This window comes from Amblyomma mixtum, chromosome 5, assembly GCF_055824585.1.
Source record: "Amblyomma mixtum isolate Tamu chromosome 5, ASM5582458v1, whole genome shotgun sequence".
NCBI classification, from domain to species: Eukaryota; Metazoa; Arthropoda; class Arachnida; order Ixodida; family Ixodidae; genus Amblyomma; species Amblyomma mixtum.
The window spans coordinates 29,346,773-29,372,735 of record NC_143016.1 but is presented as its reverse complement, the minus strand read 5'-3'; the positions used below and the strand labels follow the sequence as shown (position 1 = coordinate 29,372,735).

General features: G+C 45.4%; 1 protein-coding gene across 1 annotated transcript; it reads left to right on the top strand.

The window, feature by feature from the left end:
• Nucleotides 1-834: 834 nt before the first annotated feature.
• On the top strand, nucleotides 835-25,153 carry LOC149341626 (clotting factor G beta subunit-like). The gene is made up of 7 exons (XM_089543747.1): nucleotides 835-1,917; nucleotides 6,147-6,171; nucleotides 16,339-16,829; nucleotides 17,681-17,775; nucleotides 21,028-21,323; nucleotides 22,304-22,449; nucleotides 24,169-25,153. Exons 1-7 carry the CDS (start codon nucleotides 1,810-1,812, stop codon nucleotides 24,406-24,408), a joined length of 1,401 nt encoding a protein of 466 aa, XP_089399873.1. The 5' UTR covers nucleotides 835-1,809; the 3' UTR covers nucleotides 24,409-25,153.
• The last annotated feature ends 810 nt before the right edge of the window (nucleotides 25,154-25,963 follow it).

The following is a 25,963-nucleotide window of genomic DNA, read 5'->3' as shown; positions in this document are numbered from 1 at the left end:
TGAGAGCAAGCGTTGTCTTTTTTTTTCTTTCGTTTTCTTCACAGGTATGGTTCAGGTGTTCAGGTAAGCACCTGCTATAATACGTACTTACATTATACATTTATTAACTACTTATAACCATTTAGAGCACACAGAGCGTTCTCTAATACACTTATACACAGACTGCACTTATAGCTCAGAGCGTTCGAGAGATGTTTCAAAGCGCTTGGCCGCCTCTTACGACGGTGCGTCCCACTCGACGAGAACACTTGCAACGAAAAAACAAAAACAGGGCGCCTTTTATTGGAAAACCTGGAATATTGGACTATTGGAAAACCGTAAGGTACTGGTATAAAAATATCGAAAGTAATGGTTCCCTCCTCTGATATGTCGCCAAATATTTCTTTCATAGTGTTTCCATGGCTTGCATCGAGCAGTTAAGAGTGCCATAGAAAAGCAATGGGGAGGGCTTTTGACGATAGGATATACGTTAATAGCTAAGAAATGCAAACCTGCCGACGGGAGAAATGCGGATCTGTTGATTGTTATAGTGAAGTCTTATAATATTTGAAAAAATTGCTCTCATAAACTCTTTCCCATTAAAAAATGCTTTTCTACAGAATTCTTAGAAAATATGAGGTGGAGGGCAAGAATAAATTTCTCCATTAAGAACATAACGCTTTTTCTCAGAATGAGAGTACCGACATAACTCCCCCATTTAAAACATATTTGACACCTGTCCAATCAGTCAACTGTTAAGCAGTTGTGTTACCAATTAAGATCAGCGAAAATCGGGATAAAACTGAAAGGGGGGGCGGGGGGGGGGGGGGGGTGACTTCGGTGCCACTCTTGAACACAGGCTGAATTTAAGCAACACCAGTACACCATTGCGGACAGCAGCATTTTCGCATCTTTGAGACATGGAACGTTCCAATACTGCTGCCAGACATCGAAGCCTTATTTTAGAATAAAATTTAATGCGGTCGTGAGCGCGAAATACGGGGTAGCGCCGTCCTAGTTGTCTCTTCTTGTCCTTGTCTCCTTGCGCTGCTATTTATTTATTCAAGTCATGCCAAGAATGCCTTTGTGCACTAAGAGCAAGCAGCCAGAGTCCAGGCTTCTGTAGATGACGCAGTCTAATAATTCACGAGATTTCACAGCGCAGTGCGCTGTCACACCAGGAGCTCACAAATAAAGCATGCAGAAAAAGTTAATTTGAGCCACTCTTTCGCAAAACTCTTTAAAATCAAGCAACACAAGGGCAAGGAAGGGTGGATTGGTATCAGATATTGCAGGACGGCTCCAGGAGCGGAACTTTAGAACTGAGATTTATGCCAATCACTTGGGGAACAACTGGTAAAGTGCTCCAAGGCCGGGTGCTCGCGCTGCGGAAGTGCGGTGCTCCAGAAGCGCAAACTACTTGCAGCGCCGAGCCGTCTTTGACAGACTGCCGCCGATCTCTGCTCGCGTGCTCGTCGACACTCCGTGCTCTTTTTTTTTTTTTCCGCGAAACAAGGCGAACAATACGGCCATCTATCAGGCGACGCGGGCGCGAGATTCGGCGCCGGAGGCCGGCGTCGGCTCCGACGCGAGCTCACAGCTGCCGCGTCGGGGGCTGAGGGCGCGACGCCTCGCTCCTCCCTTGCGCAGCTGTAACATGAGCAGGCCTTTTCCCGAGCCTGACGTCAGGCGAGTTCAACGCCAAAGGCCGCCGGCGCGGCCGCCACGACTTGACGAGGAACGTGCTGCTGCTGCCACAGCAGCGGCGACGTCGGGTGCCATCATGGCGGACGCTTCCTGCCGGACACCCCTGACCAGCGGCGGCGGGCTATGACACCGGCCAGAGCGCGGCCCGTCCGGCGGAAGCTGCCGCTCATTCACCGACTCGTCTGGGCTCTCCTCTTCCTCCTCCACTGGAGGGTATCAAGCGCTGCCTCTGTGAGTGAACTTCACTGCAGGTTCCGTTATAAGGACATACGTCAGTACTGTATACCACTGCGTGTTGTGAAACAGCGAGGTGTTTCATGCAATGGCAAGTGGCGCTCAGGTGGACAGTTAGAGTGGATATGCGAATGACAATGCGACGGGCTATGTTCGGCGCGGACGCTGGGACCCCCACTGCCAGCGACAGGGAAATGTCACTGAGTATTCCACGTTGCAATCACAAAGCCGTCTCAAATCTCGGTTCTTATTTCTGCCGTCTCGTATTTTAGTATCAACCTTCCAAAGCAGGAAGTGTTATGAACAGCTCCATCGAAAATTTAAGATCATGCAAGGCGCATCTCATTCCTACAGGAATGTCATTTGCTGTAAAGGCGGAGCATTTTGTTTCGTGTGTCACTTGGCACAGCTGCAGACTTTCGGCTGGCTAAGTAGCATAATGTGCCTACGCATAGATTTCCGAACCCCTTCTTCTCACTCTCGGTGACAGCCTAAGCGAGTGACAGCTGACACAGTAACAAAAGCATTAATGAGCGCGACGGTGTGCGCAACGATCATTCTGGCTACGGAATTCGAGCACCTTCTTTGCCGTCTTTCTCATTACGTCCCGACCCCATTTCAGTAGTTAACGAGATTTGCAGCTTGGATGGATCGATCAACAGCTGTCCGTTGTACGATACGTTTAAAATACGATACGAAGTGACGTCCACCGGAACCAATTAGTATGACCGGGATGTAAGTGCTTGCAGGTGCGAAGCATGCCCCTCAAGTTTTGTGAATTTCACCGTGAACAGTGCTCCGAGCAGTACCACTTTTTTAATAAACCAATGTGCAGTAAACTTACCACAACAGCATATGCGCGTTGGTTTCACGTACACATTTTTAGAGAAAGTGGCTATACTATTTTCGCGTTAGCTGGCATTTGATTTTTGCCTGTATTGCACCACTCACTACTTTCCGTAGGCGTGTGCCCACGGAATCAGGGACTATGTGCTGCACCTGACCGTAGTCGCTTTGTTATTGTTGTACGCGCGGACAGCTCAGCCCATTATTTTTCCAAGTCTGACTGCATGCGAGCCGTACGTAGTCACGCTGTTGTTTTTAGAAGCGTCGGCTGCTGCACGGAAAACATAATTTTGTTTTCGTTGTACTTAAATAGAAAGGAAGGATAGCCAGTACACTTTTTGCACTACTTTGATACAGGAGCGTAGAATTTCTTTGTTTTTTCTTTGCAACAATTTCTCGTAGGAAATAACATTTCTTTAAGCACTTTTCTATCGTACAATCATTTGCTCTTGGAGGAACTTCACAACCTTACTGCAACAACCTCTACCCATAATTCGGTGTGTATTCAGGTATAGTGCCTGAGCCATATACAAAACAACGACCCGTTTGTTCTTGTTTTATTTTTTTAATTTATTCGCCAGGACTTTCACACGTTTTACTGAGATTTAACACTTTCCACTGGTTCGCCATATGCAAAACAAAGTGGCATTTATTCTTGTTTTGTTTTTCTTGAATTTATCCGCGAGGGCATCCACGTGTTTTCCTGTGTCATGGAAAAGACACCTAAAAATATTTACAGTGATTGAACACCTTTCTACTGATTCAACCTGCATAGGCTTACCTTTCAACATCTTCGCCCCTTGCAGTCTGTGAACGCACAGAAATAAGCATGAGAAGTTTTAACAACGCCATAACTTGTGCTTGGCGCATGATGGCCTTTGCTGCCTATGCGTCATTAAACCCAACACAACACAACACAACGCCATAACTTGACCGGCTCCCGAAGTCCGAAGAGTTAATTGAATGAAACGCCCCGCAGTGGACGGCTTCGGATCAATTTCCACCGCCTGATGCTTTCACCGTCTAATAAAACTTCGATACGCGGATGTTTTTTTCCATTTTCGCCTGCATCCGAACGCGGTCGCCGCGGCCAGGAACCATCGCCATGCCCCTTATTCACTACGTTGGTTGAAAGGAAAGACGTGAAGAAAAAACCGACATAAAACGCGCATTACTGTTGGTCCGAGCATTAAAAAGGTCCGTCTTATCATATCCGACGTTATTTTCGACAAATGTAAAATATGTCAGTTCAGGGCAAACACCCTTCACCTCGAAGCACGCTTCTAAGCCTCCAGTGGCATAGCCTTCAGCTGCTGTGTCGCCTTGTCTTTCGTTTCTTAGTTGGTGTTAGATTTCTTCTCTTTCAAATGAGACTACGGCATTTGGATTAGCCAGAGACTTCATGGAAGCATACTTTGCCGACGGTGGGCTGACAGACTGCAATGATTCACTGCTTCTACAAAAAAACCCGGACGAGGTCATGGGCGGATTTATAGGTGACTCTTGAAGGGAATACTGGTGGGGGTGGGGAGTCGTCCCATTTGGGCAATGCATTTTTTGTACTTTCTTCTTCAAAAAAATCACGCCGACAAAAAAAAAATCTTGCTGAGGGAAGGACCGACCGCTTCCCTTCGTTAAACCCGCTTCTGAGGAGCGAAATGTTGATGAGTGGGTAAGCGCTTCGTCGTTGTGGATGTGGACATCCTAAACTGCTTTCGTTATCTTGTATATCTAGTGATGATGCTTGTTCACAGCCTGGGCTGAAGGAGAATGCTAATGGTGGACAATGACGCCGTGGTCTAAGAAAGGCGTCAACTTGATTCTCACGATGGTCAGAATTTTCCACGCTTTCTGCTGATTTTTGGTTTTTGAGTTGGTTACTTCAGCTAAAAAACTTGGCTTTTGTTTCTAGTTTGCAGTCATATACCTAATATCATCTTCCATCATGACCTTGTTCGGGAATTCTAGCTCTAATAGCAGCTTCCAGTAGAGCGAAATTCTAACTTTCCTGACTTTACAGGTGAAAGGGCGAATTTAGCGACCATTTGTCTTCTCTCTAAATCTTCTGCCAGAAATTCAGAAGCGCTAGTCACTACTGTGCGAAGTCGTCTTCTAGTTCTCTGAATGTCGATCGGCAATTTTCGCGATGATCGCGGCGGCCAGCCGTCCAACGTTTTAGGCTGTTCTAGCAGTGTAAGGCTTCCCACAGCACCTATCGCATCGCGACAACCAGTCTTCTACTGAGGATGGAGGCATTTTACAGCGTTTTTCATGACAAATTCTCCCCTAATACTTTGCGGGACACCTGAACATTTTTGAAGCATGACTGGACAAGCCGGAAGCTTGTTGTAAATGTGCTCATCATGTCGCTCTGCCATTTTACACACAACACACTGTGTGAGGTGCGAAAATGGAGAGGGATGAATCATGCGAGCTCAGTGCAGTCCACTGTATCAGCCGACAGAGAGAAGTGCAAGCCGCCTCCAGATCTCACAGACTATAAATCTGCTCGGACGTGTCGCGGACCGTTCCCTTCATTTGTTAATTTGGCTGTTCCAGCATCAGAAACCTTTAGCGTTGAAAGTAGTTCAATTAAGAGCATTGGAAACAAGCCAACTTGATAAACTTGCATGGCAGGCTTGCACAGTTTTATTAAAACCACTTGGGCGCCAGTTTTCTTCCTCCATCCTCCCCTGTGGGGCCATCTGGCTCGCGATTCTTTCCTGAACTAGCGCATCTAAATTTATGATGTGTTGCCTAGCACATTTCCTTGTCTGTTTGTGCCTTTATATTCGTTGCTAGCACTGAGTGAGTGAGTGAGTGAGTGAGTGAGTGAGTGAGTGAGTGAGTGAGTGAGTGAGTGAGTGAGTGAGTGAGTGCGTGAGTGCGTGAGTGAGTGAGTGAGTGAGTGAGTGAGTGAGTGAGTGAGTGAGTGAGTGAGTGAGTGAGTGAGTGAGTGAGTGAGTGAGTGAGTGAGTGAGTGAGTGAGTGAGTGAGTGAGTGAGTGAGTGAGTGAGTGAGTGAGTGAGTGAGTGAGTGAGTGAGTGAGTGAGTGAGTGAGTGAGTGAGTGAGTGAGTGAGTGAGTGAGTGAGTGAGTGAGTGAGTGAGTGAGTGAGTGAGTGAGTGAGTGAGTGAGTGAGTGAGTGAGTGAGTGAGTGAGTGAGTGAGTGAGTGAGTGAGTGAGTGAGTGAGTGAGTGTTAAATTATCTTTCTCGCATGGTGGTTATCTGCCGCCCATCTTTCTGCCTTCTGCACAAGTTGTTTTTATTGGAGGCCTACGAGAGCAAGGCACGCTGTCGGAATAAAAAAAAAAGAAAGCCTTCTATGTTTCGCTAAGCGTTAACTTTACACTAACGCCACCGTTCGACCTTCCTTGCAGATCGTATATCCGATGGTGCAAGTTGGTAAGCATAAACCTTTCCTTCATCTGCGCTCATCAAAATAGCTGGCATAGTTCTCGTGCAAAACACTTCCACTCCGGGCACGTTTTATAAGAACCAAGATGTTTTTTTCCTCCTCAATTCCTCATCCCCGCCTCGTACGAGACGTGGCACGCGCTCGCGGACCTTCCAGCCGTAAGCATGAACGCCAGACTCAGCCGTGCGTTTATGCTGCTGACGTGTATATACTGCTGAACACACAGACAGCCACCTGCTGCTTTTTGAGGCTTCGTTTTGACCTAGCTTGCTAAAAGGCATGTAATGTCAGTCTGCACGCGCTGAGAGGTTGATGTATTTTTGTGGAGGATAAAAGATATTTATTTTTCATTTTTTCAAGAAGCACCGCTTTCATAACGCTTCACTAAAGCGTACTCTAGACGTCATTTTCTCGCTGTCAGATGTAGATTTTTTTTAAAGTTAGACTGTCCCGTATTTTACCGTGCGGTGATTGTATTAACGGCAGAAAACATATTTTCTCTGAAGCGACATCCTCAAGACACGGTACTTCAGGTTAGGCGAAATCGTGCTAGATAAGAGAATAATATTGGACAAAATTTCGTGGTTTCGTTCACATAGCTTACCAAACTGACACTAACTAGCCAACCAAAAGATGAAAGATGCTTTTGTGAACATTTGGAATAATGTATAATCACTTTCTATCTCATGCAGAACAGCATCCTTATTGATATTCCATTCAATTATTTAGATTTTGGATCGCTAAACTCTAAAACCGAGCTCACAGAAACTGGGAAGACGAACTTTACACAGTTTTCTTTTTTTGGAGGGGTGGCGTGAGAGATTGACTTTTTAATGTGCACAAATGTGTTTACGAGTTACTAATAACAATATGTGAGGTTTAACGTCCCGAAGGAACTTAAGTACCTTAGTGGAGGGCTCCGGATTAGTTTAGACCTCCTGGGATTCTTTAACGGGCGTGGGCAACGCACAGCACCTGGACGTTTTTGAATTTCGCTTCCATCGAAAAAAATGACTGCAAAGGTCCCGATTCGATCTCGTGACCTTGGGATCAGTAGTTGAACGCCGAAGCCACTGAGCCACCGCGTTAGGTGGTTGTGGGCACGTTCAGTTATAGAACAATCTGTTTTAATAACAATCGACGTGGTTGTGATGTCCCCGGAGATCAGACCTCGTTTCTTAGTAGCAAGAGTGTCTACCCTATTTATGCACCAGCACCCAAATGCAGCCTGCCTAAAGAAAGGTTTAGCAAGAAATAAAGGTTCCTGTCAAGCATGCATGGGCATTGTCTAACAAAAGGTAAAAACAGCGCTAATTTAACAAACCACATATAAAGAGGCACAGGACGTACTCTGACCATTGGCACCATAGCGGGCACCATATGCATGGGTACCATAGTGAAACCTGCTTTTAATTCTGCGAGAGAACAATTAAAAGATGAAGTATGACGACTCCCACGGGCCCCTGGATACGCAAACAGGAAGAGGACTGTGCAGTCTGGCAGCTAATTGCGAAATATCATTGAGAAATCTCATTAAGAGCGCGTGACGAAGAAAGGAAGCAGTCTAATTGAAGGTCGTAATGTATACGTGCAGGACAGACTTAAGATTCGCATCTCGGTAGATGGGCGTAGCACAAAGAGTGTGATCACTTACCTCTCGTCCCTCATTGTTTAGGACGAATCATTATAAACATGCGTGACTTGTTTCCGAAACGGTGCCTGCTTTGAATCGCGGGTAATGAACTGCATAGATCATTTCGAGGCGCAGTGCGTTCAACTCTCTGTATCTGCAATTGCAATGAAGAATGATCCATTTCTTGCCCATCTTTTCAGTGAGTTGCTTAGCCGTACGCCCAGAAGTATCGCTCATTTTTAACGCTAGCCTCCAATATACTGCGTCTGATTTTCTCCTCGTTATAATTTTTAACGATAAAAAGTTATGTTATTAGGTAACGATTATCGTTAGTCACAGAGTAGAGCTCGTGAGATCGCATGGCGCATCTCGTTGTTGCTGTCAACCGTATGCGAAAATGTTGTCTCGTGTTGTTGATGCGTAAGTGAAATATTTTTCTCTTACGGAAGATGGCCAAGTTTTGTACAGGGGCGCAGACACTTTGTGTAGCCTTCTATGCGCTTTTTGGCTGTTCTCCTGACGTCGCTGTCAAGTTAAATAAAGAAGAGTTGACTTGACCGTAAAGATGGTAAAATTATTTAACAGTACCATGCCAGCGTCGAAAAAACGGCCCTACAGAGCTTTGACAAAGCGCATCAGCAAAAAGAAGCTGCAAGCGGCAAGCACTGTCTTCAGTTCGATTCGATGTAGTTCTTTTTTTTTTTTCAGAAAAATAGATGGAAGGTCTCCTCAACTAAAAGCTGCTGAAGTAGCTTGAGTGAGGCCCAGGAGATCATTACATAACAGTAGCGGTTTACAGGAATGCGTGTAAAACAACTATGGCAGCAATGATTGCAAATTTGGATACAGAGTAAATCCGTTACACCGCCTCGCTTCATCACACTCCGCTGTACGACCGTTTGTTCCATGTTCGGGTGAGACTTAATGAATTGGCCAGGTGTACATGGCGCTTTATAGTTCAGCGGAATGAACTACCTAGTAATATGCGCCGTGCGCAGAACGATGTCCGAAAGGGCAGTGTCGAAAAAATGTGCCCTCTACGCTTTCAGTCGTTCCAACAACAAAGTTTAAATTCTAAGCGATCTATTTATGAATGCACCCTGCATAATAAAGAGAAATGGCAGTGATGCGCTTTCCTGTCCTTTATAACAAAGTACTACTGTTTATTTGTGCAAAATTACCACAACAGTTTTAAGCGAGCGAATAAAACGCGACGCGAACGCACCTTTTCCGTTCCTTCTAGAATGAATGATGTTATAAAATAAATTAAAATCTATGACCAAGATCTGATAGAACTCAAGCTTCTAGTAAGACGCGGGTTCGATCCCGGCCGATGGAGACGAAATGCTTCGAAGGAGGAAATGAATTTCAGTGAAGAAGAAATGATACAGAGCATGTACTGTGCGATGTCAGTGCACGTTAAAGAACCCCAGGTGGTTGAAATTATCCGGAGCCCTCCACTACGACGTTCCTTATAGCCTGAGTAGCTTTGGAATGTCTAATTTAAAAAAAAAAACTAAAACCAAACCGTTGTTAAATCAAGAAGAGGGTATTAAATCAAGAAGAGGGCTTGGTCCGTCTGGTTGGTGCATGTTAATGGAAACCGACTGAACAGCGCTAACAGACGAAGAGAAGAACACACACACAGCGCTTGTGTCGGTGTCGATCAACCGTTATTAAATCTTCTCTTGTTACCGGAATAAAAAGCTAGTCATAAGATGAAGTTTTAAGCCCAAGAATTTTAATGGCGACTTGTTTGACGCAGAGGAAGAATCTTGATTTCTTTAACTGCTCTGATTGGTTGGGGCAGCAATACAAAACACAGCGAGCCCTATGGTGTGTCGTTGCCAGAAACTGCATTTTTCTGACCTGTAGTTGCCTATCGTGATTTAAACGGGAACCTTCACTATAAAATGTCAGTACCGTCAGCTTTCCAGTTAAATTAACGCAGAGATGGTGCATAGGTGGTTTGTGTGACGTGCACGGGGGCGCGCAAGTGTTTGCTTCACACATTTGGTGCTTAACGGAAGCTCATTACTAATTTTTAAAAATGGGCTTTTCGAGTTATGAAGACGGCTTCTGCGGCAAAATAATACCAGTGACAGCGGACCTCAGAAAACAAGTGAATAAAGTTGGCCAGTTAGCCGGTTGTCCAATTTCTATTAATTAACTTTTTAACTATTGCAGTTACATACCTGGTTGCAATCAGAGATTTGTAGCGGGTCGTCAGTAACAGCCATATCAACTTTTAGAATTTCTAAAACGCGATTACTCTTGCCGATATGGCTCAACTAATTTTGGCTACATCGTGCCAAAATACATGCGCTTTGTAAAAGCATGCAGGCAAAGAAACCCCTTCACTGCACGTAACGAGTCGAAATAGCCAAATTTTGTCGATCCGCAGCGCTGAGAGTAATCGCGTTTCCGGAATTCTAAAAACTGATATGGCTATTATAACGACAGGCTACAAATATCTAGATGCAACCAGGTATATAACCGCACTCGTTAAAAAGTTAGTTTAGAAATTAGTTAACCATCTAACTAGTTAACTTTACTTCCCTGTTTTCTGATATCCGCAGGCACTGGTATTATTATGCCGCAGAAGCCGTCTCCATATCAAAAAGCCTATTTTTAAAAATTAATGGTCAGCTTCCCTGAAACACGTGGTATGTTCTTCGCGTTCAAATGATTGCGGTGGTGCAATTTAATGGGCATTAAAACGGTTACTGAATATCCTGATAGAGCTACCGCAATGAATTGCAATCGCAACCGTCGCAAGTTCAAAGCTTCGAGTTTTCTTCGAACACCTGCACTGATCTCGACGCTAAAAAGAAAGTGATCACGAAAAGACGTGCTGGGCTCACGGTCCTTCAAGTACAGTTGCTCCATTGCTGATGACATCTGAATAGCCAATGGCCGAATAAAGCGACGACCTCAGAAACAAAACGGTCATTTTCCTCTCTGACGTCATCGGGGACAGTGCGAGGAGTCACTGTCCTCTGCAAGAGCGACTAGTGCTCTATACAAGGAGCGACAAAGATGTAAGGGCCAATGCATCGCATTTCCTGAAAGTTATTTTTAGCCTCGGCTAGACGCATGCTATTTCAATAAAATTAACCTCATGACAATTCACAGACGGTTGCTACAGGTGCTTAACGGGTTGCAAAGCATTCAAGAAAATGCTCTCCGATCCAGTAGTGGTAGTGGTGGTTTATTAAAACACAGAGAACAGAAGGAAAAGATGTTACAGGCCACAGCAACTGCTACTATCTTAAGCGCCGGCGGAAATAAAAGGGACACGGAGAGGTAACGAGGCGAAGTGCAGTGGGGACTCGGTAGCGAGGAAAGATAGGGAAGATGGTGGTGAATTTTTTATGGCGCAAAGGCATCTGGGTTGAAAGAGCGCCATGGCACTAAGTTTCTTCTTCTACTCAAGGTAGGGGCCAAGACCCACTTCCCAAGCATTTCACCCTCATTAAGCCGAACATTAGGCAGGGGAAAGCTGGAAAGCTTGTTCCCATTGTATCACCGGACGGTACCCGGCGGTACTGGTGATCGAATCCCGCACCTCCCAATTGCTAGGCGGATGCTCAAACGACTGGGCCACCGTTGCGGTCAGGAGAGGAAAGAGCTATGTACACTATAATCATGCCTATTTTAGCTTCGGTAGTGATTACTTCACTTGTAGGCAAATATTCGTAGCTTACGGCTCCTTATTAACGAGCTGAATGTTTATTAACATTCCACTCTGAGGGTGGAATCGGCAGCGGTCTGTAACAATCGCGTAGCTATATTTCTCACACCCGACTGGCGTCCTGTTTGAGTAGCGTGTCAATTGACTTATAATTACGATATAAAAAATTGCAACTTATGAAAACTGTGCTTATTAGCGACCTGCTACATGACTCACAACTCTCCATGTGGCAATCTCTACCATTTCCGCGATATATGGCTTGCGTATGGCCTCCGGCATAGTTTCGAAAAATAAAAGGTATATCAATACTATAGGTCGTGCTCATAAAGCAGGCTAAAAAGAAAAAAAGCTTCTCGCCAATGGGCTCTTAAGCGCAAGGATGGATAGTGTGCCCACACTATCCACACTATGTATGTGTCCGCTATCCACCATATATACGAAATAATGAAACATAAGACCTTTCCGCACTCCTATAGAATTACAGCTGCTAGAACATAGTCATAATAGACACGTGCCGTCAGTATAGGGTAAATTTCGATCAGAAAGAAGGCGGATATATACCAATTTCTACAGCATGCCTTTCAGAGCAACGCGGGGTATTTTCTGAGCTTCAAAAATGCCAGAAAATTTTGTATCCAATGTTCTTTCACAACCGCTGTCGCACGGCAAACTTAATCTCCAGCGAATTACATTTTATCTTATTAAAGTCATCTGCTTTGCGTGCTGCTTCAGCGCAAAAATAATTTTCATGTTTGATGATGGTACAGACAACAGAAACAGTGTCTCAAGAGGAAAATATGCGTTCCATTTTAGGATACGTTACCAAACGGCACGTAATATCAAAAGACGCCTGTTAAATCTTACACATAAACGTTCAGACCGTCAATAAACACGCAGTAGGATTTATCCCATATTCAGACAAGCGAAAACAAGATTCGAGACGTAGTCGTAAAAAAACATGGCAGCATACCAGTTCTCAGACGTAAACATCACTAGTCGCCATGCCCGAAATGTGGACCCGAGCATTACATTAGCAGAGCGTCCTTGCCTGAAGAAAAGTTACAATTCCTCCCCAAACTGGCCGACTTGTTTTTCAGGCCGAAAAACAAATGAACGCGTGAGCCAGGGTCGCCACAGCAGCGGTGAACAGCGAACAAACGTCGATGAGATCGTGAAGAATAAAGCTAAGAGTTGATAATGCGCATGGCTTTCCTTTCTAGTATTATATGTAATCAGCATCAAGAATACCCCCAGCAATATATCCGCTTCCCTGTAATCTTCGGTCTAAATTGGATTTTTCTGCTAATAGCGCTCTGTTACACAGACTGTACGTTTGGACCGAAAGCGAACACGATCCTTGCCCGCGGTCGATATCAAATGCCGTTTTCAGCAAATGCCATCAATTTTGTTGTGTAACAGGAAACAAATGTCAGAGCAAATATCATTTGCGATACATTGTTTTCGTCGTATGCCAAGGTTAACTTCTTCTGCATAAGAATTTTCTGAACAGAAGCCCGTGCACTCTACTCATGTTTCCTATCTTTTTTTATTATTATTATTGCGCAAATTCTACATCCAGCAGAAATTTCATCCGTGTTTTTAATACAATGAATTCCGGAAGTTCGCCCTCTTAAGCTTGATTGTGATGTCTTTGGCGAGCTCAGGGGACTCTGCCTGTTGCATCAGCTTTCGTGACAGATTCCATATCTCTGACATTGGAGCACAATTTAAAAATTGCAAGCCCTGAAATGAAAACTCTGTACTTTGGGCCGCCCGAACCGCATGACGAACATTGCAGACGCATGTCACCGCTCTTTCCTCGTTGACCAGTCGCATCTTGGAAAGTTGAGTGACGATGTCCGACGTTTAACCTATAGCGCCAAGTCATAGAGCACATGAGTGCCTCGAACTGTGAACTACGGGGCTGTACAAAGACAAAGTACACTTCGAAAGTAACCTTTACACTCAAGAAGCGGGCGTAAAATGGGCGCTTAAATGACGACGCTGCGACGGCTGCAAGGGATACTCGAAGCGCGGTTAGCGGTCTGCGTGCTCCTCGAACAACAGTTGTCAAGGTGAATCGAGTAGCCGTAAGCCTGGCTCAAAGAGCATGTTGAACTCTAGTTAACCGTCTTCCACGGCAGCTTTTGTGAGCAGTCGGTTGTTAGCCACGACAGCAGTCCGAACAAACGCCACGTCCGTCGAGCCGACGTCGGATCCCCGTGTTTTGGTATGAGCTCGATCATTAGGTTTTGAGGTCTGGTGCTGTATTCATGGTATTGCGAAGGATTTTGAGTTGTGTACGTAAAACATCATGCTAGCTCTGGGTTTGGCGTTCGGCCGCTGATCCCATGGTGTCGGGTTCGATCCCGGCCAAAGCGAAATACAAAAACGCCCGTGCGCTCTGCGATGTCAGCGCAGGTTAAAGATCCCTAAGTGGCCTACGTCAATATTGAGCCCTCCACCATATGGCACACCTTAAAGCCCATGAGTCGCTTCGGGACGTCGAGCCCACAGTTTACAACTTATAATTTCTCTGGTTTTTTTTTTTGCATAAGTTTTTGTTTTCGAAGATACTCCTCAACTACCTTGAAAACTGCGTTATTCCCAGCCATTTGTTATGTGCTGACAGTCAGGGCTATTTCACGGACTCGTGGAACTGCTTTGTAAACTACGCCTGCTACTTCGAGCGGTTTTTTCCTGCTTGCGGTTGAGGGCTTGAGAACTGTTTTTTGTTCAGACAAATCCGAATGTGCTTGTTGAGTCTCCCTTCGTATTTGTTTCAAGACATCAGAATCAGGTTGGAATTTTCTGCGGTTCAAACTATTTCTAGCACATAAATCGCAGGGCCATTTGTGCAACACATCGCAATGTTGTCGGCGAAGATCATAAATTTTGGTCAAAAGCATTTTTGAACAGGAAAAAGTTTATGAGCGCAATTTTTTTTTCATATATTTTACAATAACAATCAATATATCCGCAGATCTCCCGTCGGCAGGCTTGGATTTTTCGCTATCAACGTTTTTACTATCGTCAAAAGCGTTCACCAGTGGTTTTCCCTGGCAATCTTAACTGTTCGATGCGAGTAAAAAAAAAAAGGTTTTGCTACATTGCAGAAGAATGGACAATTACCATCAATATTTCTATACATGTACCTTACAGTTTTCTAATATTCATAATTTTTGTACAAGAATGTTGGACATGGGAATCTTTCAGGTGCGCTATGCGGTTCATTTGTTCGCATTATTTGGCCGCTCAGAAAAACATTATAGCTACCTGTGAAGTACGTCTGGTAAAAGGGATATGATCAGACACATATATAGCTCGAATGTATAGCTCGAATATGATCTTTGAATTACGTTTCGAAATTCCACATTCTAGCTCTATGAGACAGTCTTCCATCGATTTCTAGGGCACATGCCAGTTTGCGGTAAGGTAAAGCTGCCTCCAATATGAAATCAAGCCATGTTAGCGCCACGAGCTTTGGGGTATCTAGATGTCGCGCTCAATGCGCCTCAAAGCGTTCCATTCCACGGCATCAGTGAAGCATGGAGCACGAACTTGTCCGAGAGGCGGGGCCGTCCCACAGCCCGCGGGAGCTGACCGTGGTTTATCTGCCCGCCGGCTAAAAACGAGCACAAGACGAATGGCACGCAGTGTAGGTCTTCTCTAAAAAGGCCCATGGTGCAAACCATGGGTGTCTGATTGCATTGCATAATTAAAGACCGCAAACAAAACGACATTGGATGAAAGAAGATAAAACGTACAAAATTTGCCCAACATTTTCACGTTAGTGTATTTTGCAGTGCAGTGGATTTGAGGACAACTTTACAGGTGCAAATTATTATCATGTGTCTCACGTGCAACAGATTTCAACAGAATAGGTTAGCCTTGGGCGCTGAACATTCTCACCCCTGAAATAAAGACCTGTGCCTTACACTTACTAATGAGAAGAATAACTTGTGTGCTGTAGCTAATTAGTGAGAGTTTTGCAAAAATGCTTGCTCTTTGGCAAACATTAAAGCAGCAACGATTGAATTCGTATAGCCAACAGAACCACTTTTTATTTTTTTAAACATATACCGCGCCTAATTAAAGTCAGTCTCCTTACAAACAGTTATTGAAGAAAGAAATCTGTCTGAAAAACGCAAAATTAAGTGTAAGCCATCAGTCAAGCAGCTGTTTCTCGACATACTGAACGGAAAACGTAATTCTAGTGGCTTTCACAAAAACTGTCAAAAATTCCCTCGCATCCCAAATCGCCAAGCAGCCAGCTTAACCCAGCATATCAACAATTCCGGACATTTCTCGCACGATGTTTTACTGTGTGCCATGCGGTTTTTTTTTAGCACCGTGCTCAGCTGTGTCGGTAACGCGCTCTCATGTGACATGGTCACGTGTTGGGCCAAGTTTCTCCTTTTCACTCTGGTTATAACAGGACCTTATTCCCGCTCCGGTCATACAGTGAGCTAGTCTCCTTGTCGTGGATCACAGCCATGAGTTGATATCCGCGCTGGTTAATCCACTTTTTAAGCTGCATGAATCTCGACTCACGTCTGTGATGCGACAATTAGGGGATGTCCTTGCACTACTTTACTCATCGTCACTCATAATGTCTTTCTTTCTATCCCTCTTCCATTTTCTCAGTGCTAAGTAGAATGCAAGTAATTCATCACTCAGGCCGACCTCTGTACCGCCCACTGCAAATATATCCTCACTCTCTCTCTCTCTTTCTCTCAATCTATCACGTTCTGCCTCCGAGTCCCGCGACGTATCAGTTAGGTGTACTCAGCTCGAAATTTCGGTTCTCCTACAAACAAAAACCAGAAACAACAAGCCTCTCCACCGGCGACGATCAAACCACCACGGCTGCCGGCTACGAAGCGACCGAGCTGCAGACGACCACAACCGAGGACGCAGGCGTCATCGTCGACGTTGTTGTAGTGACCAGCCCCCTGCCGGTCACGTCTACGACACCTCCGCGAGGGCTACCCGCCATTGTGCAGGAGGCCATCGTGGTTCCCCAGGACAGCCCAGCCGTCAGCAACTCAGACAGCGTCGTCATCGAAGTGGTTCCCATCGTGAGCGCTAACGCGTCTGCTGGTCCCGGTGCCCCGGGCTTCGACACGCACGTCACCTTCAAGCCAGATACAAACACGGAACAGTCAACGAAAACCAAGACCACCACTGGCTTGCAGAAGCAGTTTACCAAAAAGTACATGTCAAAGTACGTCGTCAAAAACTGCGGCATCCCACACGCTCGAATGCGGAGAATTGTCGGAGGCAAGCTTACTACGCTGGAACGTTATCCATGGACGGTGAGTACTGTTAGCGTGAACCCTCCTGTTGATTATTTAATATATTCTTCACCGTCAAGGATTGTGGATCTTGGAGCAGCAGTATGAGTGGTGTGCCTCACTGTCTCAAGACAAGAATTGCGCATTTAGATCGGATAGCGGTGACAGATTCATGCAACGTGGACAAGGTAATCGAGCCCCCCTCCCCCCCCCCCCCCCCCTTCCGGACGCCATGAAATCAAGCTTCCCCCCATATAAATAACTACTGTAATCACATTCATTGGTACCGCATGGTCGTCTCGATTGTCTTGTAAGTGTGGGCTCATGACAAATACAATCGCCCCCTCAGCAGCCAAGTCAAGAAATAACATCACAGGCAGGCCTATTCCCTCATAACAGGAATCAAGAGCTGTTTGTAGCCAGTATCAATCAATCCCTCAATAAGTCAATCACTTAGAGCATTCGCTTGGCAAGGCCTTTGAACGTGGATGCCCGATGTAACTTCCAGAACCCAAAGCGTTGGTAAACAAAAACATTCGAAGTTTTTTGCACGATTTTTGTTCCGTGAATTAGCGGCGGGAAAACGTGCGATATTTTACTGTTAGTAAATTTCATAACTGTGCTTCGCGCATTGCGAGCACAGAGGATGGAAAGGGGCTCTTATCGTCACCATACACTGTGCATGTACGCGTAGACCCTGATGTATGGTTTAAAGGTTATATGCTTGCTATGCGCTAAATGTGCAAAATAGACTAATTAGCTAATGTTGTGCTAGCGAGCATTTCTGTAGTGAGACGTTAGCTGCTCAGCAAGAGCTACAGACATGTGTTTATTTGTGTATGTTTTTGTCCCTATGTCTTCTAAACAACAAGGTTGGCGTGTGGATGAGATTTGGAGAGAAGCCTTACTGCGGTGGAGTCATCGTGTCCTGGCTCTTCGTCATGACTGCCGGCCACTGCACACGAAAGTAAGAAAATTCCAGGCGAACCAGAAAGCCACTATTTGGCAAAAGCGCGCAAATAATTGCATCAATAGTCGTGCCAGCCCTGCGTGCACCACCTGAGCCTTCATGAAGATCTTTAGCGCCAAGCGAACAGGGACACTTCATAACCGCTTTCTAACCGCCTTCTGTAGAATTTGCACCATTTGAAACGATGCGCGCAACATTTCTATTTAACTCAAGGTATTTCGTTGATTGTACGTCAATCGTATAACATTCATATCACTCCTATCTCACTTAACAATTGGATCAGCCCGGAAACGAAGCAAAAACCATCATATTGTCATCATAATCACGTGATCTATGTATACCCGCTATTAAGCAAAGTATTAGACAAACGTGATCTATGTATACCCGCTATTAGGCAAAGTATTAGACAAAGAGGCACCACGAACAAATTTAATTTGGCTTGTATCGATATATTACCGCGTTCTAATGGCGAAGACTGCACTGTCATTTGAAACCCTCAGGGCCAGGGGCATTACAGAGGGGGAGTGGCAAAAACACAAGAATGAGATAAAAACACAGCAGAAACACATGTAAATACCACCTGAGTTATAGCTTCGCGGAACATCTCGTAATTATTGATTTATTTATTTTTATTATTTATTTGGTCATACTGTTAACCCTCAAATGAGGGTCGTTACAGGGAGGGAACAAAAACAAATACATTTCATAAGCACTTCAATGAGCAATCATGAGTCAGAGTTCAAAATTTGTACACCATTTCTCAAAAATATATCAACACCTAGCTCAAATTGTTTACACGTTCGTACTCTCCACAACATCACTTGGCTATTTATTCCACATTTCAATTACATCAGGGAAGAAGGAATACCGGTACACATCCGTACGTGTATTAATAGGCTGTAGTACCCTGCTGTGGTTTTTCCGGGAACCACGTTTTAGAGGCGCTTTCACATAATGTTCTTTATTTATTTTTAATGTCCCTTGCATTATCTGGAAAAAAAGTTTGAGTCTATGTTTTATTCTTCTAATTTCCAGCATTTCCAATTCACACTGCTGCATCATCGTTGTAACCGAGTCAGTACGGCGATACTTGGAACATATAAAACGTGCTGAAATCCGCTGTACTCTTTCTACCTTCTTTTTTAAGCATTTTTGGTGGGGGCTCCACACAGCATTCGCATATTCCAGAACTGGTCGTATAAACGTTTTGTAGGCGACTAACTTAATTTCGCTAGTCGCGTTTGGAAGTTTTCTCCTAAGAAAGCAAAGCTTCTGGTACGCTTTTGAATAGATATTCTCAATGTGAATACGCCAGTCTAGATTATGCGTCACTGTCACCCCTAAGTACCGGAAACTCTGCACCTCGACCAAGGTATTTTCTCCAATATTATATTCAAATCTGATAACGTTCTGTTTTTTAGTTACGTGAGTGTATGTAGATTCATTGTAGTTAATTACCATGCCCCATCTTTGGCACCACGAGTTTATAGTGCAGGCATTTATTTAGTTTAATCTGATCTTCCGTGCAGGCTACACGCGTGTAAATTAAACAATCATCGGCGAATAGTTTAATTTTTACAGGCGGGTTAATATTAGAAGGAATATCATTAATATACAATAAAAACAATAGTGGGCCTAAGACATACCCCTGCGGCACTCCAGACACAACTTCACACTTCCCCGACTCACTTTTCCCGATTCTGACCCTTTGATACCGGTTTTTTAAATATGCCTGAATCCACAATACTACATTTTCACTAATTCCTAGGCTCCTCAATTTGGAAAGTAGTTTATGATGTGCAACTTTATCGAATGCCTTCGCAAAGTCTATGCATACAACATCTATCTGTTGGCATTCATCTGTAGCTGTACAAAGGTCATGTACAGTTTCGATTAACTGTGTCACCGTCGAAAGGCCAGATCGGAAACCGTGCTGAACTGGGCATAATAAATTATTTTTTTCTAAAAAATACAGAATATGTTTTGCTATTGCATGCTCTAGGACTTTACAGCACACAGAAGTGAGCGAGACCGGTCTGTAGTTGTTTACACATAGCCTATTGCCACTTTTAAATATCGGAACAACAGTGATGTCGGCAATATCTACGGGAAGGTCATTCCAGTCGCGCAAGGTACGCGGCAAGAATGACTAATAAAAATATTAGGTGTTAGAAGAATCTAAACCAACTTTATAAGGATGGTCAGTACGATGGGATACATAATATGGTAGGGGGATAAGGCGACCGCACATGATGGTGCAACTTTTGAATCAATGCAATACGAGACATTTTTCGACGAAATGACAGCAAAGGAAGAGAGAGACTAGATTTCATAGTAATTATGCTTGTAGTGCGATTGTAATTAGGGAGGATGAAACGCGCAGAGTTATTCTGAACCATCTATTGTTCTTATTCTGAACAACCTATTATTCTGAATCATCTAGCGCAAATACCATCACCAAATCGTCCGCCGTTGTTTGGAGCTCTTGCATCCAGAGACACGCATTTCCGCAGCCTAATCCTCAGTCCACAAACTGAACCGAATGGAACGTTCACACTTCCTGGCACTGCCATGGTGGCTGAAGAATCGGAACGCCGATTTTCTCCTCAGATAGATCAAAGACATAATGTTAATGGCAGTTTACCAATATCCCTGAAGAGAAAAGCATACAGCAGCTGTATCTTACCGATACTCACCTATGGGGCAGAAACGTGGAGGCTAACAAAGAGGGTTCTGCTTAAGTTAAGGACAACGCAGCGAGCTATGGAAAGGAAAATGATAGGTGTAACGTTCAGAGATCGGAAGCGGGCGGAGTGGGTGAGAGAACAAACGCAGGTTAATGACATCCTAGTTGAAATCAAGAGGAAGAAGTGGGCTTGAGCAGGGCATGTAATGCGAAGGCAAAATAATCACTGGTCCGTAAGGGTAACGGAGTGGATTCCAAGAGAAGGCAAGCGTAGCAAGGGGCGGCAGAAAGTTAGATGGGCGGTTGAGATTAAGAAATTTGCGGGAATACGGTGGCCGCAACTGGCGAAGGACAGGGTTAATTGGAGAGACATGGGAGAGGCCTCTGCCCTGCGGTGGGCGTAGTCAGGCTGATGATGATGATTATGATTATGATTATGATTATGATTATGTGGAGTAGAAGCGGAGAGTTGTTCAACCACAAAGCCACGACGGAAGTGCTGCTCGGTATTGGCCCGTAACACTACTGCTTTTTGTTTCCTTATATTTTACTTCTTCCTCCAGCAAGATGGCCCAGGACCTACGCGTGAGCTTCGGCATAACCCATATCAATCACCAGCGCTTGAAGAGCGACCAGAAGGACCACCTGATCGCTGTGGCGGCCATCTACCAGAACCCCCTGTTCAAGGACATCGTCCACGGCGACGACATATCCATCCTCAAGATGAGCTCTCCGCTGCAAGAGGGCGGCTACCCGGTGACGCCCATCTGCATCCCGGAGGCCACTGGCACGCCCATCACGACGGCCGACATTGTGGGCACGGATGGCGTGGTTGCTGGATGGGGTCGGACCACTTACGGTGAGAGAACAGTTTTCTTTTCGAAGCCACGTTCTTGTTATTCGAAACATCTTTTGATGAAAAGCTGGTTGCGTGAAATGCGCCTGGAAATACATTTCGTGTTTATGCAAAAGCGCGAATTTTTTACACAACATATATGCGGGATAAAGCATGCGCGTGTGTTTCGCACCGAAGCCGAGCAGTTAGGTTGATGCCAAGATACCTCACTTCTACGGGCCTCGTGCGAGCTGCCTTGTAACCATTGTTTTATTTTATGAAAATAAGGAAAATATTGGTGATCCAAAAGAGTTTATGGCTTACGCTGGTTCCATTCGCTACCAACTGTTTGCAACTGGTAATTTCACCCCAGATAACCTGGACCTGTTGTTACAGACATTAGCGCGTTTATTTTAACGCGACAGCGTTGAAGGCCCCGTTCTCCAGAAAATCCGTTGTCGGCGTTGTCGGCTTTGTAGGCAGTGTTTGCGTTGTGAGCGAAAAACCACGAGCATGGATCTGGTGGGTGGTCCCCAGAGAGCAACCTATATATGAGGCAGGTGGGTCACCTAGGTCACGTGACCTTGTGGTGTCATCGCAACCTGGCCACCGGACAGTGAGCAAACTGCCCACCATGGCGGGTGGCAGTTAAATTAATGAAATGGTCGCTCGGGAAGAACAACCTCGGTCGCACAGGACCCACCGCTGGAAGCACCTGCCATCGCAGGGCAGTGGCGCAACGCTTAACCGCAGCACCACTGCGCCAGGAGGGGTGTGAGGACTTCATATATTTATGAATGTAGAGAATGGCCTTCAGCACATATGAGAATTAACCCATTAAGCTATCGCGTCATACCCGTAAGAAGGAGCTTAAGTGGCCCCTTCATTTTTTTTTTTTTTTTTCACATTTTGCGTCTAGAGGGGAAAGCCAACCGCACAGCTAAAGATGCATTTTCTGCAGTTTCGTTACACGTCTCGCTCTCTCATTCCTGTCTTCTTCGCAGGCGGCGAAAGCAGTAAGCAACTTCGCGAGGTCTCACTGCCCATTGTGTCAAATAACGCATGCGCGAAAATCTTCAAGGACGTACTTAAAATTCGGGACGAGATGATCTGCGCCGGTGACATCAATGGCACAAAAGACGCCTGTCAGGTAAGAGGATGAACGAGAAAGTAATTATTTTGATGGTCCTTGATAGGACGTCACTTGACATCTTCAGTGCTTCTTGACAGGGTTGATGCAACAACAAAAAGAAAGAACCATCGCGGTTTCCTGAACCCTTTCCATAATTAAGCATACCAAGAAATGCAAAGATGCCCAAGTGCCACTCAGAGTTCCACATAGCGTTAAAATTGCAGGTTTTCCACGAGTTTCGAGGCTTTTGCTGCCTAGCTGTTTTTAAACAGCGCCTCAGCTAAACTTCAGTGACCTTATTCCTCTAATATACATACCGCAATTAAAACTCATGGTCTAGAGGGAACGTAGCAGCCGCGTTGTGCAGGATATAAGGGACTGTGCTTGATAAAATGTTTATTACCATTGCAGCTTGACAGTCATCCAGCGGCTCTCTCAGGTCCTTTCACTGCGTTAGCATCGCAGTCCTTTTTTTTTGCGAATTCTCCAAGCCACACTGCCCCTAGAGGGGATCCGAGCGAATCGGGGTGTTTTCCGGGCCTTACCAGGCGCCCAGCACCTACCCACCCGCACACCTGCATCCCCCAGAAAGCCTCCTCCCACCACACACCTCCCCACCCCGATCTTCAAGAATCCTCCACCCACCTGATCCCCATGCAGATGCGGAACGAAAAAGCGAGGGGCGAAATAGAATTTTAGAAAAGTAGCGGAAAGGCGGCAATGTAAACGGGAAATCTACCACCAACACTGCTCAGGTTTGTAGCATCACATCCTGTGATCGCCTGTGCACTTTTTTCTGTTTCGTTAGCTCAAGGAAAGCCTAGCCTCAGAAAACGGACTGCTTCATATTGGATTGCTCTGCAAGCTAAATAAAATACGATGTCAGTTACAACGTGACACTTCAAAGTAACTCCGATTACTGTTTTTCCTCGTAGCTTGTCTCAGCTTTCTACATTCGGCAGCTGAAGCATGCATCATAATATGTACTGCGTTTCAATCTTTGAAGAATATATAGCTTGTTTTTCTTCGCTTTCGCTCACAATTTTGCTGCTCCTTGTCTGCAACCACCATCAGTCGCGCCTTGTGTGGTTTTACCAGGCTTGACTCTGTACAAGGTGCCCAAATGCGTGCAATAAAGTATTATTACTCTCGCAACTGATCCCCGGGCAGCAATACATATGATATGCCCTTGGATGCGTGCACGTATTGTTCCTCAGCTATGCCAGTCGCCAAACTGTTCAGAAGTTGCTCGTTTCCTGCGGCCATTTTCTAAAAACCACGGCACACACCGAACAAGAGGCGCCACTCGCGTATGCAGCGCATGACGACTGCTCCCTAGCAGTTCATTCGTTAGCCACGTGGGGCGTGATGATCGGAGGACCAATTCTTAACGCAAACTTCAAATTTGGGATAAATTAGGATATTTCAACACCCTGCATTTGTACATATATAGTGTATACTGCCGCCCTACCCCTATCCTTTCTTACTATCGCTCCCCGCCTCTCTTTCCTTCTCCCTGTTTTCTCCGTGTCATTTTATTCCCGCTAGCCGCAGCTCTGGTGCTTCAGGCTTTGCAGCTAGGCCTATCTGCACGCAGGTTATTCGTCCCGCAGACAATACTGGACTTTCCACGCCCTGGTCCGTTATGTCAGAAGAGTGGCAGCAGGCTCTGACATGGTTTATTGTGCCAGAGGCCTTTATCAGTGAAACATAACCGAATAATTTTTTCCCGTGCAGGGCGATTCTGGAGGCGCCCTCATGTGGCGGTCGAAGGTGGACGACCGGTGGTACGCGCTTGGCGTCGTGTCTTTTGGTGTCAAGTGCGCCGAGCCCGGGTACTATGGTACTTACACTCGCGTGCAAAGCTACTTGGACTGGATCTGCAAGGTCACCGACGGCCTGCTCTGCTTCGGCTCATCCTCCAACGAAGCCGGAGCTAGGCTGCCTTCAAACAGCACGAACGATAAAGGAGAATGAATGTGCCTTATAGCCTTTGTAAACACCGCTTGCTTCATTAACTCTTTTGTGGTGCCCTGAACTGATGTACGTGTGGAAAGACGACAGATACAAGACACAGACATGTACGGTCGACTTCGTGCTTGTGTCCGTATCAGCAGCGAGTGTTGCCTTGACTTCGGTGACGGTCGCGTAAGTTGAGCGCAAACCTGGGAAGCGCTTGTAAAAATGACGCTGCAAACAAATAATCGAATTTTAGATTCCGAGCTTTCCGCATATGTAGCAAGCAAGCCCAGATGAGTACGCGGCGCCGACGGTTAACGGGTTTTCAAGTTCAGTCGCGAATGCAAGCGCCTCATGCATAAACTACTAAGAAAGGCTGCTGTCATGTGTGAAACGCGAAGCCTGCTGAGGAGTGAACAGGGAACTCGCAGCCGGCAGGATTAAGTCTACGCTGCGTTGTGTGATAGAGGGCAGGGGGCGCAATGACAGACGCTGTGAGGAGTTGCTCAGATATAAGTGCTTACATCTAGCAAATACCTAAAAGATCTCAAAGAAAGCGCCATATGATACATGGACAGATGATCGCCTTACGTCATACGTAAAACTGTGATTCCATGCTTGAAAGAAATACGAAAAGGGCAAATGCAGTTTGCAGCGTTACAGCTCAAAGCGTTGTAAAGATGCAAATAAACTGCGTATGTGAGAGTCACGTGGATGCTTTCAACAACGTGTGATATCAAAAATAAATTTTCGTTGTTCTGAAGTGTTGCTGCTCAAGGCTTGCCGAGCCCTATATGCACGGCTGATATGTTCAAAAATTAGTCCTAAAATAAATGGCATTGGGTTCTGCGAATGCATGCCGACGACCTAAAATATGCTTTTTGTTTTTGCTGGCCTCATGCAAGTAGCATGATAAGGCTTCTCAACTAGTAGTCCAATGTGTTTAGAGAATCCCTCAAGGTGGAGTAGGTTTGAGATCATCATCATCATCACCGTCACCAGCCTGACTACGCCAACTGCAGCGCAAAGGCCTCTCCCACGTCTCTCCAACACCCTGTTAGAGTGTACTAGAATATTCTAGTACACTCTAACCCTGTCCTTTGCCAGCTGCGGCCATCGTATCCCCGCGAACTTCTTAATCTCATCCGTTTTTAAATAAGAAAGTAATAATTGGTTATTAGCATGCAGCCATAGGAATACGAAATAAAAACTAGCTTTCGCAAAAACTTCGTTGTTGAGGGGAAAAAATCCCGGTCCAGAGCGGTCCAGAGCATGACCTATATATGTGGCCCACCTGCCTCACCTAGGTTGCTTCTCTGGGGATTTTTCGTGGATTTTTAGCCTATAGGGTCAACGACGCAGATGACGCCGACAGCGATCGCCGCATTTTCTTCGACACGAGTTCCTTGACACTATCGCGTTAATAGAACGAGTAGAAGATGGCAAAAGTCTGTATACCAGCTTTATGCTAATATTCATAATTCTACCTGCCTGTACGTGCACCTCTTTTCTAAAAAAAAATAGCGGATAAGATGAATTGTACATCGCTGGTGTCGGGAAAATCAAACTGCGA